Source organism: Saccoglossus kowalevskii, chromosome 6 (assembly GCF_978046115.1).
Source record: "Saccoglossus kowalevskii chromosome 6, keSacKowa6.1, whole genome shotgun sequence".
NCBI lineage: Eukaryota > Metazoa > Hemichordata > Enteropneusta > Harrimaniidae > Saccoglossus > Saccoglossus kowalevskii.
The window spans coordinates 14473441-14489505 of NC_140646.1; the positions used below are offsets into that span (position 1 = coordinate 14473441).

The 16065-nt window shown below is 34.9% G+C and overlaps 1 protein-coding gene across 1 annotated transcript in view; it reads left to right on the plus strand.

Moving 5' to 3' along the window:
* Positions 1–9883, plus strand: part of LOC102804799 (equilibrative nucleobase transporter 1-like) — a 29415-nt gene extending 19532 nt beyond the window's left edge. The window contains exons 7-10 of the mRNA XM_085500747.1: positions 101–288; positions 7787–7860; positions 7962–8085; positions 8695–9883. Of these exons, the coding sequence (XP_085356873.1) occupies positions 101–288; positions 7787–7860; positions 7962–8085; positions 8695–8814 (506 nt within the window). The 3' untranslated portion in view covers positions 8815–9883. The remainder of the gene's footprint in view (positions 1–100; positions 289–7786; positions 7861–7961; positions 8086–8694) is intronic.
* Positions 9884–16065: the final 6182 nt, after the last annotated feature.

Consider the following 16065-nt stretch of genomic DNA (forward strand, 5'->3'; position numbering starts at 1 on the left):
TACCATTATAACATTATTTTCCAGTAATATATTTTATCTGAGGATAACATGAGAGCGTGTAGAGATGCCATATACATTACATGTATGTTTTTTCTTGTAGTTGCTATGATGACATCCTTATTCGGGTTAATGCAATTGGCGATATTTGTAATAGCTCCATTATCAGGACTTATTATGGATTCAAAATCCGATTCCCAGCTGTTTCAAGCAATTATTGCAACTACAATTCCTATAGTAGCATTAGTGTGTATGTCTCTCTTTGTACTGGTGCATATCCCAGAAATCCAGGTAAATACCCAATATCTAAGATGTCTAACAACTTTTATAATGTTCTTATGTTCCCAGTAAATATATATCTTCATTTCCTCCGCAATTGTTCAATGATCATTTCTCGTTTTCAGTTTTCTCAAGACGAAATATCTACAATTTATCTAGAATCTACGAGTTAATGTGGTCAATAGATTGTAAAACATTTTGAGTTTTTACCTACCAGACAAAGTGTATTTTGAGAGAGATGACAACATTTACTTTGACGGGCACGGATCTAGAAGCCGTACCTACACACGAATTGGTGACGTCACAAAATACATGACCTTCAATCGACGGCGTTTCCTCGGTATATACGAATTGGTATATACAAATTACAATAAAGATACTTAAGACATTACACATAAGGAAAAACAAATCACGTGACAATATAATGATAATAACGGTAATAAATCCTAGCTTAACAGTTGAACAGAACGCTCATATAGTCAGTCGGGTCACGCCGAGGGTCACGCACTCTGTTCCAAAATGGCCGTGTCGTTGAAACTGGGTCATGGCGTGACGGGTGAGGAAGACATCATTAAACACTCTCAAAATCACAATAAAACGGGGAAGTGGTTGCATATTACGGCGTAGCCAACATGGGAAATAAAAAAACGCCCAATACAAACGACATGGGTTCGAATCACACGAGATACACACTCACTAGAACCGAAGCAATCAGAAACCAGCAATCGTTTTGGCTTTTCCGTTCAACTCATTGGAACACTGGAGTAGTTAGAAAAATGAACACCACTTAACGACCAACGTCGTGGCGTGGTACACAAGCGTGCCATCAAAATAAAAAAAAAAAAGCTTGAAAAGACAGTGGGTTCGAGTCCCGCTCAGAGCTACCGTAAAAACGTAAATCAAATGAACTGATATCTCTCAAACAGTAAACAAGTAAACAAAGAACGTCGCGAAAAAAATAATAAACCTTACAAAACTCCACCATACAAAACTGAATAAATAATAAAATAACTTACGTCTTAAACTGGACGATTTGTTCAACAGTTTCCAGATTGTGACAAGAGATAAACAAGACCCAAGGTAAGTTTTGTTAAAGTGTCGATGGCCGCGTTCCCGATATTACGAAAACAATTCAGGCAACAGACGAATATCTTCTGTGGTGTTGTTGAATTTATACTGTGTCTGCGGAATTGTTGATTGAGGGTTCGAAGCCAGCAGTTAACATTTTGTTAGCAAGTTTCACAATTAAATCAAATATCCAATGATACCAGTATATTTATTTCATTATTTTAACAACTTGCAATAGTGGAAGTTGGTCAAACACAAGTTCTTACACCTAAATAAGTATCAAATATTTATCCACACATTTATTCTCTCAATTTAACAACCTTGTAGAGGTGGAAATTAATGAAACAACAGGTATTTACTCACAAATTTATTGGTCAATATTTGTCCAATTTAAGAACTTGTTTAAGTAATTGTTGGAATTAATCAAATGAGAGTTGTCTACACCAAAATAAGTTTCAAATACTTGTCCACACATTTATTCTCTCACTTTAACAATTTGTAATTTGTGGAAGTAAATTAAATGCGACTTTTCTAAACCAAAATAAGTCTAAAATATTTTTCCACACATTTAGTCTCTCAAATTAACAACTTGTAATTGTGGGAATTAATTAAATGCGACTTTTCTAAACCAAAATAAGTTTAAAATATTTGTCCACACATTTAGTCTCTCAATTTAACAACTTGTAATTGTGGGAATTAATTAAATGCGACTTTTCTACACCAAAATAAGTCTAAAATATTTGTCCACACATTTAGTCTCTCAATTTAACAACTTGTAATTGTGGGAATTAATCAAACGCGAGTTGTTTACACCAAAATAAGTCTAAAATATTTGTCCGCACATTTTATTCTCTCAATTTAACAACTTGTAATGGTATAAACTAATTAAACGAGAGCTGTCTACACCAAAATAAGTCTAAAATATTTGTCTGCACATTTATTCTCTCAATTTAACAACTTGTAATGGTATAAAATAATTAAAGGAGAGCTGTCTACACCAAAATAAATCTAATATATTTGTCTGCACATTTATTCTCTCAATTTAACAACTTGTAATTGTGGGAATTAATTAAACGAGAGTTGTCTACACCAAAATTAATCTCAAATATTTGTCCACACATTTATTCTCTCAATTTAACAACTTGTAATGGTGTAAAATAATTAAACGAGAGCTGTCTACACCAAAATAAGTCTAAAATATTTGTCCGCACATTTATTCTCTCAAATTAACAACTTGTAATGGTGTAAAAAAATTAAACGAGAGCTGTCTACACCAAAATAAGTCTAAAATATTTGTCCGCACATTTATTCTCTCAATTTAAAAACTTGTAATTGTGGGAATTAATTAAACGAGAGTTGTCTACACCAAAATTTATCTCAAATATTTGTCCACACATTTATTCTCTCAATTTAACAGCTTGTAATGGTGTAAAATAATTAAACGAGAGCTGTCTACACCAAAATAAGTCTAAAATATTTGTCCGCACATTTATTCTCTCAATTTAACAACTTGTAATTGTGGGAATTAATTAAACGAGAGTTGTCTACACCAAAATTAATCTCAAATATTTGTCCGCACATTTATTGTCACAATTTAATCACTTGTTAATAGTGGAAATTACTTAAACGCGACTTGTTTAATCAGTTGACATCAATGCAACTTACCCGCAGACAGTGCACAACAGAGTATCGTTATTGAGCAATTATAAACAGGAACGTGTCTTGGCATTAGGGTTAGGGTCGGGTCAGGTATGGGCAACGGAATTATTAACAGGAACGTGTCTTGGCATTAGGGTTAGGGTCGGGTCAGGTATGGGCAACGCATGCGCAAATGGCAAACACCCAATTGGCAAGATGTACACTAACGGGTTATGGCATGCATATTGTTTACACAAGTAAAAACACAAAATTGGCAATTTTTTGGACAATTGTAACTCAATAATAGAAATATGTTGTATTTATATATATATAAACACACACTATATAGTCTTATCAAATGCAAACACATCCAGTCAATCCATTGTGGTCTTGTGGGTCAGTTCTCTACATAGTGATCAGGAGGACCGTGGTTCAATTCCCATGCCTGCCCATAATTTTTCTCGCAAACACTATTTGGCAATAAAGCTAAATATGACAACAAATTACTCACTTTGCATGACTACCCACATAGCTCAGTTGATTTGTACTATGTCAGCAATGTGAGCGATTGCTGGTTCGAATCCAGTTTGTTTAGTTAGATTTGTGAATGCTAGTGAAGACAGTGCTTCTATGAATAGGACTTAAATCCTATCTTTTGTGTGAAGACACTCGTGGTACAGTGGACAAGACAGTGTGCTGGGAACTCAAAGATCGCACATCCGAATCACGGATTGGACACTCCTACAAAAGACATGAAAGACGTTAAAAACATAAACAATTCAAGTCAGAAAAACAGAACACAAGAATACTACTCCACATGGAAGCCAGTCAAAGTCGTCGAAGAACGAACACAGTTGACAGCTGTAGGTCACGAGCAACAACAGACACGAGGAGCATGGCTGCTCTCCAAATGGGTCCCTTCTTTTTGTATTGACCCCCTAAGGATGACTAATCCCCCTTTCTAACTCTTCCTCCAAAAATAATATATCGCCCCTTTTAAAATGTATTGACCCACAAATTAATGAATATTCATGAGCACAGAAACTGCTACGTCATGAATAAATTAGCATAATTTTTAAAAAAAATTGCATAAAGTGTAGGTACTCCTTCTGGAGCCCCTGATCACTATGTAGAGAACTGACCCACAAGACCACAATGGATTGACTGGATGTGTTTGCATTTGATAAGACTATATAGTGTGTATATATATAGAAATACAACATATTTCTATTATTGAGTTACAATTGTCCAAAAAATTGCCAATTTTGTGTTTTTACTTGTGTAAACTATATGCATGCCATAACCCGTTAGTGTACATCTTGCCAATTGGGTGTTTGCCATTTGCGTTGCCCATACCTGACCCGACCCTAACCCTAATGTCAAGACACGTTCCTGTTAATAATTCCGTTGCCCATACCTGACCCGACCCTAACCCTAATGCCAAGACACGTTCCTGTTTATAATTGCTCAATAATGATACTCTGTTGTGCACTGTCTGCAGGTAAGTTGCATTGACGTCAACGGATTAAACAAGTCGCGTTTAAGTAATTTCCACTATTAACAAGTGGTTAAATTGTGACAATAAATGTGTGGACAAATATTTGAGATTAATTTTGGTGTAGACAACTCTCGTTTAATTATTTTACACCATTACAAGTTGTTAAATTGAGAGAATAAATGTCTCAACAAGTATTAAATACTTAGTTTGATGTAAACAACTCACGTTTGATTAATTCCCACTATTACAGGTTGTTAAATTGAAAGAATAAATGTGCGGACAAATATTTTAGACTTATTTTTGTGTAGACATCTCTCGTTTGATTAATTCCCACAATTACATGTTGTTAAATTGAGAGAATAAATGTGCGGACAAATATTTTAGACTTATTTTGGTGTAGACAAATCTCGTTTAATTATTTTACACCATTCCAAGTTGTTAAATTGAGAGAATAAATGTATGGACAAATATTTTAGACTTATTTTGGTGTAGACAGCTCTCGTTTAATTATTTTACACCATTACAAGTTGTTAAATTGAGAGAATAAGTGTGCGGACAAATATTTTAGACTTATTTTGGTGTAGACAGCTCTCGTTTAATTATTTTACACCATTACAAGTTGTTAAATTGAGAGAATAAATGTGCGGACAAATATTTTAGACTTATTTTGGTGTAGACAGCTCTCGTTTAATTATTTTACACCATTACAAGTTGTTAAATTGAGAGAATAAGTGTGCGGACAAATATTTGAAACTTATTTTGGTGTAGACAACTCTCATTTGATTAATTCCCACAATTACAAGTTGTTAAATTGACAGAATGAATGTATGGACAAATATTGACCATTATATTTGTGAGTAAATACCTGTTGTTTAATTAATTTCCACCTCTACAAGGTTGAGAGAATAAATATGTCGACAAATATTTGATACTTATTTAGGTGTAAGAACTTGTGTTTGACCAACTTCCACCATTGCAAGTTGTTAAAATAATGAAATAAATATACTGGTATCATTGGATATTTGATTTAATTGTGAAACTTTCTAACAAAATGTTAACTGCTGGCTTCGAACCCTCAATCAACAATTCCGCAGACACAGTATAAATTCAATAACACCACAGAAGATATTCGTCTGTTGCCTGAATTGTTTTCGTAATATAGGGAACGCCATCGACTCTTTAACAAAACTTACCTTGGGTCTTGTTTATCTCTTGTCACAATCTGGAAACTGTTGAACAAATTGCACGTCGTCCAGTTTAAGACGTTAGTTATTTTATTATTTATTCATTCAGTTTTGTATGGTGGAGTTTTGTGAGGTTTATTATTTTTTTTTGCGACGTTCTTTGTTTACTTGTTTACGGTTTGAGAGATTTCAGTTTATTTGATTTACGTTTTTACGCTAGCTCTGAGCGGGACTCGAACCCACTGTCTTTTCAAGCTAATTTTGTTTTATTTTGATGGCACGCTTGTGTACCACGCCACGACGTTGGTCGTTAAGTGGTGTTCATTTTTCTAACTACTCCAGTGTTCCGATGAGTTGAACGGAAAAGCCAAAACGATTGCTGGTTTCTGATTGCTTCGGTTCTGGTGAGTGTGTATCTAGTGTGATTCGAACCCATGTCGTTTGTATTGGGCGTTTTTTTATTTCCCATGTTGGCTACGCCGTAATATGCAACCACTTCCCCGTTTTATTGTGATTTTGAGTGTTTAATGATGTCTTCCTCACCCGTCACGCCATGACCCAGTTTCAACCACACGGCCATTTTGCAACACAGTTCGTGACCCTCGGCGTCACCCTACTGACTATATGAGCGTTCTGTTCAACTGTTAAGCTAGGATTTATTACCGTTATTATCATTATATTGTCACGTGATTTGTTTTACCTTATGTGTAATGTCTTAAGTATCTTTATTGTAATTTGTATATACCAATTCGTATATACCGAGGAAACGACCCCGATTGAAGGTCATGTATTTTATGACGTCACCAATTCGTGTGTAGGTACTGCTTCTAGATCTGTGCCAATCTTGCTAAGCATTCAAAAGAGATACTGTTTGCACCTGTTATCTATATTTTAAAATCGTTTTTTGAGTATGTTTCAACAGTCTATAGCCAAGACTTTTTGGATAATAAAAAGCAAAAAAAAAAAAATCACTCCCAAGTGCCCACGAACCTGCATTTACACATATAACTACCAACCTTAAGCTATTTAACTTTTTACAAAACAATAATACATTTAAATTTGAAACTGTAACAGCCATTTTAATTATGAGCATCAGCAAACTTCTTGCTGGGTGAATTGTTATGCAAATTAGCAATTATCTCGGTTTCTTTTAGTGCACATTCCAGAACTTTAAAAAAAAATAGCTCCTGAACGCTTTGACCTTTTGTTTTGAAATTTTCACAAATGATTGACAATGTGTTTATCCTCAAAACGCCATCGGGGTATTGTTTTTAGTTGAATAGCGTTACAGCAATCGTACAGACAACTAGCCTGGGTGTTAATTTATGCATAAACTTGAAGTAGTGAAATAAGGGCTGCTGTCCTACAAAATTGACAACTGGTAGACAGTTTTCAAGACGGCACTTTCTTCATAGTAAACAGATGTACTCATAAACCAATTTTGTCAGGAAACAGAAGCATGGTTTAGAAGCTAATTTTGTTTAATCACTTTTGACCAAAAAAGCACATTTCTGTGCATATTTCAAACTACAGTGTCCATAAAAATAAAATAGTAACAACACTTTAAAATTCATACAATAAGCTTTCCGAAAATATATAGTTTTGTGGACAAGGGGGTCAGGTCATCTTGGTTTCCTAATTAACTAATTAAAAAACCTGTCAGGTAAATTGCATCTCTACCTTAAAGGGTTACACTCTATTTGTGTTATAAAGTCATGAGTATCACATGATATTTCGTAAAAATGTGATTTATTCGTTTATTAAAAATTCATTATTTTGAGTTCTTTGACAGAGAAAGGTTTTTTCACAATGTACTTGAAACATTTAGGAGTGTACGTATTTTATTGGTACACAATTTATTTATTCGGTTTACCAACGCGAATAAATTCCCAAATTACAGATTCCGCAACAAACAAACAAACAACTACTAATAAAACATAAAATAAAACAAAAAATAATTAAAGACTATCTATAAAAATAATTCAGCAATGAAGATTTAAATTTACTACAACTACTAAATATATCTATATTAATTCTATTTTTATGTGAGTAAATATTAGTGCATACAAAGTTTCCTAGAAAGGTGTAAGATGTTGTTTCAAACATATTTTTTTCTCAACAGATTATTTCCTTCTTATGTTTCATCATTGGTAGAGTATTTGTAGGCTGTGCCCATGGTAACATGATTGCTTTATTGTGAGTATGTGTAGATTTCTTGTTTTATACAGTAGTATGTTTTATTGCTCGTTGATTTGGTGTAGTATAATTTTGAATTATTGTTTGTTCGTTTTTATCAGATTTCCACCGGAGTATTATGGTCGGTTATTTGGTCTCGGTTATCTCATTGCTGGAATAGGTTCATTGTTAAATTATCCGTTGTTCAATTTAACTCAGGTGCTACCAGACAGAAACCCAATTTACGTGAGTATAGAAATCTCTCTGTTTAGTAACTTTTATTTCTTACTGAAAAAAGGCCATTATAACACCATTATAACAAGTCATGTTGCTCTCTGTCGACGAAACGATTCTATTAAGTCAAAATACGCCATGTGTATGTAAGCAGTATCATTGAAATAGAAAATTGTGTTTATTGTATATAGTTGTGCGTCATTTAGAGTATAGCAATTTTTTGACGGGCAACCACATATCGAAACGATACCAATGAAGTAACGAATGAATGCGACTAGAAATGATGTATTGGCGTTTTATCTTGATGTGTTCACAGACTATATATATTCATATGTAAATATGCCACGATTACAACATACTACTTCTGCCCCTGACACGTGATCCACAATATCTCTTTATCCATCAAATGTAAATACTCCTTCACATAATGAATGATAAATGAGAAACAAATTTACTGGTTTTGCTGACCATTTTGTTCAAATATAAACAACTGGTAATAAGAAAAAAAAAACATATCTTGGGTAAAGTGTGTTAAATGATGTAAATTAACATGGAATTTTTGACTTCATCTGACACAACAACACAAAATCATTTATATCAAACATTTATTCTGATTTGTAGGTGGACTGTATATTATTAGTTGTGGTGTTAATATCGCATGGATATCCTATCCTGCTATGGAGGAAAATGAACATAAAAAATAAAGAAGAATTCAATTTCAAGATCTTAGAAGAGACGTGATCAATTTCAAGACTAATTACTTTTGACAATAATGAATAATGTAAATAATTCCGTGAGTGGCTGTATCGAGCTGGTAATCATTATATATTTAAAAAAATCATTGAAGGTTTATGTGAGTAACTTCAGGTATTAAGTTATACAAATATATACAAATGTCTGTATTAAAAGAGTGGGTGATCCACCGAAAACGGCTGTATAACATATACATACTCCCAAATCTGCTCAAAGTGTCAAAACACATGTATATTAGATCGAAGATTTCATAAATTTAAAATTCAGATTGAATAACGAAATGGGATATGCGCCGTGACTACAGGCGCTTTCTGTACAAGTTTGGGACTGTCAAATGAGGAAGCTTCTTTTTCATTTATAAGTTTTTATTGGTAATCATTCTTATAATACATACAGTAAGCAGAATACAGACTAATATACAAGTGTGTTCAGACATAACAATTTGGTGGATTTTAATCCACTTATTACAGTGCGTTTCAATTTTGTCTTTGTTCACATAAATGTTGTATTCAAGATGATAGTTATACTTGACTTGGTTCAGAAAAGTTGGAAAGTGGGGTTTTAGGTTTCTCATTTTCGGATTAGATAAATGTGTCTTTTAGCCAGAAGGTGGTTGTGCAACCTAGACAAAGTCACTTCCCCAAATAAAATTTCACTACAGGTTGGCACTTCCCTCGTTACTAATGCATCTCTGAAACACTGGAGGAACTTTAACCAGAATAATTTTTTTGCATCACATGAAAAGAAAAGATGTTCAAGTGTCTCACTCTCACTTCCGCAGAATGTACATAATTCAGATATTTGTACCCCCCTTCTCTTTAGGTCATAATTAGTATATAAAATATGGTGGAGTAATCTGAACCGAAATTCTCTGGTCTTAACATCTATTGCCACTCTAAATGACAAGTTATATGTGGCTTTCCAATCTCTAGTTGGTTCAAACTTTCTTTCATAGTAGCCCTCACTGATAGGAACAGAATCATTTTGACTTTGTAGAAATTTCTTAATTTTCAGTTTTGTAATTTTGGAAATTTTAATATATTCGTAATCAAAATAATACTGGTCTGCATTTAATTCTTCAAAACTATTTTCACATTCTAAAGTCTTCCACTCGGGTGCTAGACTCCATTAATAATTAATTAATGAATAATTCCATATAGCTTCAGTATATCAATTTGACTCAATCCCCTATCCTGAAGGCTTTGTCACTGCATTAGATGGGTATAACGGTACAAGTTATGAACATATCTAAATCCCTTAACACTTAACTCCTTATAATAAATACACAGATGTGCCTCCAATTAGTATGTGCCTATTATTCAAAATAATTTGTTCAGGGACATAATTATGTTCAACAGTTTTATCATTAATTGTATTACATGACGACCAAGCTTCTAATGCTTCCATGTAAAACTGTAGCAAAGACAGGTTAAGTAGTTTTGTCTCAAAATTACACTTGAATAGAAATGTACCACCCACTTGTCTAAGAAGTTTGTTTAGAAATCTTTTCCAAAGATGTTGGATGTTCTCATCCAAAAATCTCTTTAAGAAATCAATTCTAAACATCTTGTGCATAACTCTTACATCAGAAGCATTCAGTCCTTCTTTCCTAATATCTGTCACCATGACCCGCTTTGCCACCCTGTCCGGACCATTTCATAGAAACTTAAAGGCAGCCCTTTCAACTTTGTCAAGAATATCTGAAGGCACATATGTCATTCTCATAATATAACTCATTTGCAATATGGCAAGAGTCTTAAGAATTTGAATTTTGCCAATTAGAGTGAGAGACCGATTTCTCCAATTGCCTTTTTCATTTGTTTCAGAGGTGATGCAAAGTTCATCTTGACATTGTTCTTCACATTGTACGAGATATATACTTCGAGAACTTTGATTTGGATTTTCTGGCCATTTAATTTTAAAAGACTTTTTTCTTCTCAGCTTCCAAAGACCTAGTCACATGCCTTCAGTTTTCTCCATATTGATACAAAGTCCAGAGAAAGTCCATGAAAGTTATCCAGCATTTCAAAAAATACAGTACATGATACTTTATTGCTTAAAAAACATGTCAAGTCGTCTGCAAATGCAGAATACTTGACTTCCAGTGAGTGCAGAGAAATGCCTGTTATATTGGCGTCGGTTCTGAGATTGATTAGTAAAATTACAAAAGCTATAATAAAGAGATAGGGCGACAAGGGATCGCCCTGCCTCGCTCCTCTCTTCAATAAAAAGTAACTCGTATTGAAACCATTAATCATTACACTCGCTTGTGTGCCAGAGTACAGTGGAGGTCGTTAATAATATGAGGTAATACTTTTTCCAATCTCTTTGAGCGACACTTAGACCCAATCTTTGTATCAACATTTATAAGCGATATGGGCCGCCAATTTTTAATAAATTGTGAATCTCTGCCTTTCTTTTCAATCAATGAAATGACACTTTGTTTTGAGAGTTTGATAATTCACCTGTTTTATAACCAAAATTTAAGGATGCAGTGAGCAATTTCCCAACCAAAATTTAAGGTAAAACTCAACTGAGATTCCGTCATTACCGGGTGTTTTGTTCCGCGCCATACAATATACTTTATTGAATGCTTTGTTTTGAGTTATTTCCTTATCACAATTATTCCTCATAATGTCTGTTAAGGGTGTAATACTTGGATTATACAGGAGAGGGTGTGCTTTAATATTTCTATTAGGGTCAGCTTTTGTACAATACAAGTCAGAATAAAATGCTTTCAATTATTTTAAAATCTCATTTGGGTTGGTAACTGTTCCTTTTGAAGATCTAACTTTAGTAATATTCGATTTTTTTCCTCTCCATTTCTCCAGTCCTAAAAAGTATTTATTATTCTTCTCAACCATTCCATGCCATGCAACCCTTGATCGAATAATGGCTCCCTCTGTTATGTATTCGTGTTTAATATCAAGTTTACTTTTGACCTTTTCCAATTCTTCATAATTCCCTTTAGTTGGTTCTATATTTAGCTTGATATCTAGCTCTGACATTTGGTTCTTGAATATATTCTCGTTTTTGCTTGGCTTTTTTCTTACTAAAGACCATGGATAATTTTTTTATTTCATATATAATTAAATCCCACTATATTTTCTATATTCTGAATCCACATTGGAATATTTTCTGTAAGCTGAGCGATGTATTTAACATATTTTACTAAACTACTGTTTAGTTTCTAGTAGGACGGCCCGTATGGTGTATGATCATACTCGAGTACTAAAGGCAATCAATGATATTATTTCAGTTGTTTTAATGTCTTACTGAAGTGTATCACTCACCAAGAAATACTCAATCCTAATTTGAATAATATTTGGTTTTCTCCTTCTCCACGTATAACCCTTTCTAGAGGATTGTTAATTTTCCATATATGAATTAGTTTTTGTCTCTCCATCAATTCCCTCATTGATTGCTCTGCTTGTTTACTTGCTGCACTATGAGAGCCAAATCTGTCCTGTGCTTTCAAGGTAAAGTTAAAGTCACCCCAAAAATTATTTCTACATCTGGGGCAGCATCACATATGGTGATTAATTCAGAAATTTCGTCAATAAATTGGCCTTGCATTTTAGTATCATTTGGGCCGTATATATTTATCAATAAAATATGTTTTTCATCAAATCATCTAGTATAATGGACCGTCCCACATCGCTTACAGAATTTATCACATACCTAAGATATCTTAGAATTATCATTACTCCTCTACTGTTAGATTTGCCATGAGAGTAGACACAGTGACCACCTTGTACTTGATTAGACCAATATTTTTCATCTGCCTGAATACTATGAGTCTCCTGTAAAAACACTATGTTGGGCTTTTTAGATTTCATCCACCCCAAGAGCTTTCTCCTTTGTTTTGTATTCTCTGAACCCACGAACATTAATTGAAAGTATTGTTTAACCTGAATACCTCTTATACACATGTACAACATTGTTTCATACAGCACTTTTGTTTTCAAATAAATGTTATCTATTTTGTTATAAAGAATGAGGATTGAAAAAATTAAAAGGACAAACGCAAGATAAAAAAAAAGCAGTGAAAAACTAAGCCAGCTTCAACTGGCACGCAGTACTACATATCACTGCTGGTTGAAAAGCTAAGAGAGGCACAAAACACCAGTTGGGATGTAGAGTGTGCAGTGCTAACCCTCAGCTAAGAGAGGCACAAAACACCAGTTGGGATGTAGAGTGTGCAGTGCTAACCCTCAGCTCCGCCAATATACATAAACATACCTTAACAATAATTCTTTCAGGGGCTTCACTACTCATTAACAATCAATTAATCCCTTGGTACCAACACTCCCTCTTATCATTATTAAACATTCTTAGAAAAAGTTGTTTTACAATTTTATCACCATTAATCCCAGCCAATAAACAAATGTTTCCACCATAATCATTGAACTATGAATATTAACTTCTTCTGAGGCATTATTACTTACAAAATCAGTCACATGGTCAGTCTCAAGTTAAAAGTCTCACATCGCCCTCAGTCCGTAGAATTCTCTAAACGACCGTTATTTCACAAATCTCTTGTTGTTATCGCCTGTAGATTCAATCATCAGAGTAATTGGTACCTTCCACGCAACAAAAGATCTTTTACTGGGATTATTCTCTTGAAACTTCTTCTTGTATTCAATAAGCTTTTTCCTGTCTGCCTGCACCGGAAGGCTAACATCGTCCGTAATAAATACATCTTTACCTTGATATGTGTGGCACCTCAGTCACTTCAGTGCAGACATCAGGATAGGTCGAGCATCCTGTGAACGATTAAATGTGGTGTTAATTAACCTTCACTTCAGAGGTACCAAGTTCGGGGAATTCTCCACCCTTCTATCGAACAAAGACACACAGATAATCGAATCGTGTCTCATTTGATCTCAGCCACATTGTATTTCCCCCACGGCTGCCTCAAGACTCTCTCAAGACTGCGCCTTGTCGAGAGCTTGCCACAACTAACTGAGATCAGCTTTATTCACATTCCGACTGTTAACCAATTACAGAGAAGTGAAAAAACTCTAAGGCGTGGCCTTCACACATATAGCCAATCACGCAAAGTACTCACCTCGCCATAAAGTCAGATTAATTGCCTCCGATGCCGGACATAACTCTCATACTTATTGGTGCCTCGTTGTTTTAACCAACTTCCATAGTCCACCATTATATCAGCCAGTTGTTCCAATCATTAATTTTCTAACATACGAATGAACCTGATCATAACAAGTCACGAGCAGGTGTGGATCATCCAGGGGTCACCATTGGAAGTCGCTATTACTGCAAAAAGCGGCCTCACCGAAATACATGAAAATATAAATCATGATATTCCTGTGCATTGACGAACTATACCTTTATTGGTCTTTGACGTTTTCTTTCTGTGGTTACAATGACATTGCGCAGGTGTATTGACTCAGGAGGACATCTCTGAGCTCGTTGAATCCCCATCTGAACGACCTCTTTGATCCCCATGTGCTCGACTAAACATTCCTGAATAAAATCAATACAATTTTTCGATCTGCACCTTCTGAAATGTTCAGAAAATTTATATTCGATCGCTGACCTCTGTTTTCTAAATCATCTTTTTTCATTTCCATACGGTGTAATTTCTGTTCTGCGCCTTTCAATTTTTGGTGCAATTCTACCATATCCGCGTAGTTCACCATATCTTTCACTACATCGTCAATTCTATTGTGCGCATTCTGGACAGATTTTTCTATTTTGGTTATAGCCTTCATCATTCCTTCCAACTTCTCAGTCATTGGATCAATCTTTGCGACTTCCGTTTTAATTTCGAGAATATTTTTCAAAATCTGAGTGATCTTCTGGTCATTTGGAAGTGCCGCAAATGTGTCTTCCCCGTGGACGCCGCCATCTTGAAGTTTTTTTTCTTAGTTTCCACGATTCCTTGTTCTACCAGTCCCGGCCATCATCTGATTCACCTTTCTGTCATTTGACATTTTTGTAGATTTAGTTGTCACCACTTTCAAGTAAAATACTCTAATTCCTCTTGCATAATACGTAACAAGTCATTGAAAATGACACAGTCCTCGTCAAGTTCTCTTTGTGCGCGTCATATTAAAGCGGAGGCATTGTCGCGAGTGTGTCCTTGAAACTTGAGTTCCAAGTGGCGTATACAACAGATTATTTATTTACATCAAAACACATGTTTCGTGTCATAGTAATATGGCCAAAATAAAAACAGCCGTTATTCGGCCATCTTTGATCTGATTATGAAACACACTGACATGTATGATGTATGTGCCAAATACGATTGAAAATGGTACATAAATTGTGGAAATATTGTAGTAAGGCCAAAAAGTCAGATGGCTGTCAATCGGCCATCCTTGACCAGATTTTGAAACAAATTGTCATGGACATGCATCCTAACATGTATAAAGTACATGTATGTGCCAAATTTGAATGAAAACTGACAGAGCACGTCCAAGATATCGCATAAAAAAACAAAAACAAGATGCCTGCCAGTCGACCATCTTTGATCCAATTGCAAAATAAATCGTCATGGACATGTATCCTAACATGTATAATCTATGTACCAAGTTTGAATGAAGACTGACAAAGCATGTCCAAAATACAACATTTTCAAAATACAAGATGGCTGCCAGTCGGCCATTTTGAATCGAATCGCTAAACCACTGAATGTGCATATGTCCCACATAAAGTACTAGGCACATGCAAAGAATGAACGGAATCGGTCCAAGGGATTCTGAAATATGACTCCGGACGGACGCACGGACACACGGACGGACGGAGACCGAATTATAAGTCCCCGTTTTCGAACTTCGTCCGAAAGGGGACTAATAAATTGACTTTTTTGGTGGAGTCGAAGTTTGGGTGACGTTACTCTAGGTCGCGCATGTGCACTCTCAATGAGGAAGCTTCTGTTATAGATGTATTTGCTATGACCAGAAGCAGTTTTTGCTGGATAGTCAGATAAGCCAGTTTGTTGTCACAGTGTAGTACGGTATATGCTGTAAGCAAAGACTGTTTCTGTACGGGTTCTTGATATTCGAACAGTTTATTATTGATATATTTGTTAGTAAGTTAATATTTGTATGGGTCTTTGATAGTTTGACAAGACATATTTCATGTGAATTTGTTGCCATGCCATGCGCAGAGATTTCCTGATAGTCAGATGAGGCAGTTCATTTATGTTAATCCTGTGTTCAGAGGTAGTCTCTTTATGGGATCTTGATACCCAAAACACAGTAATACCAA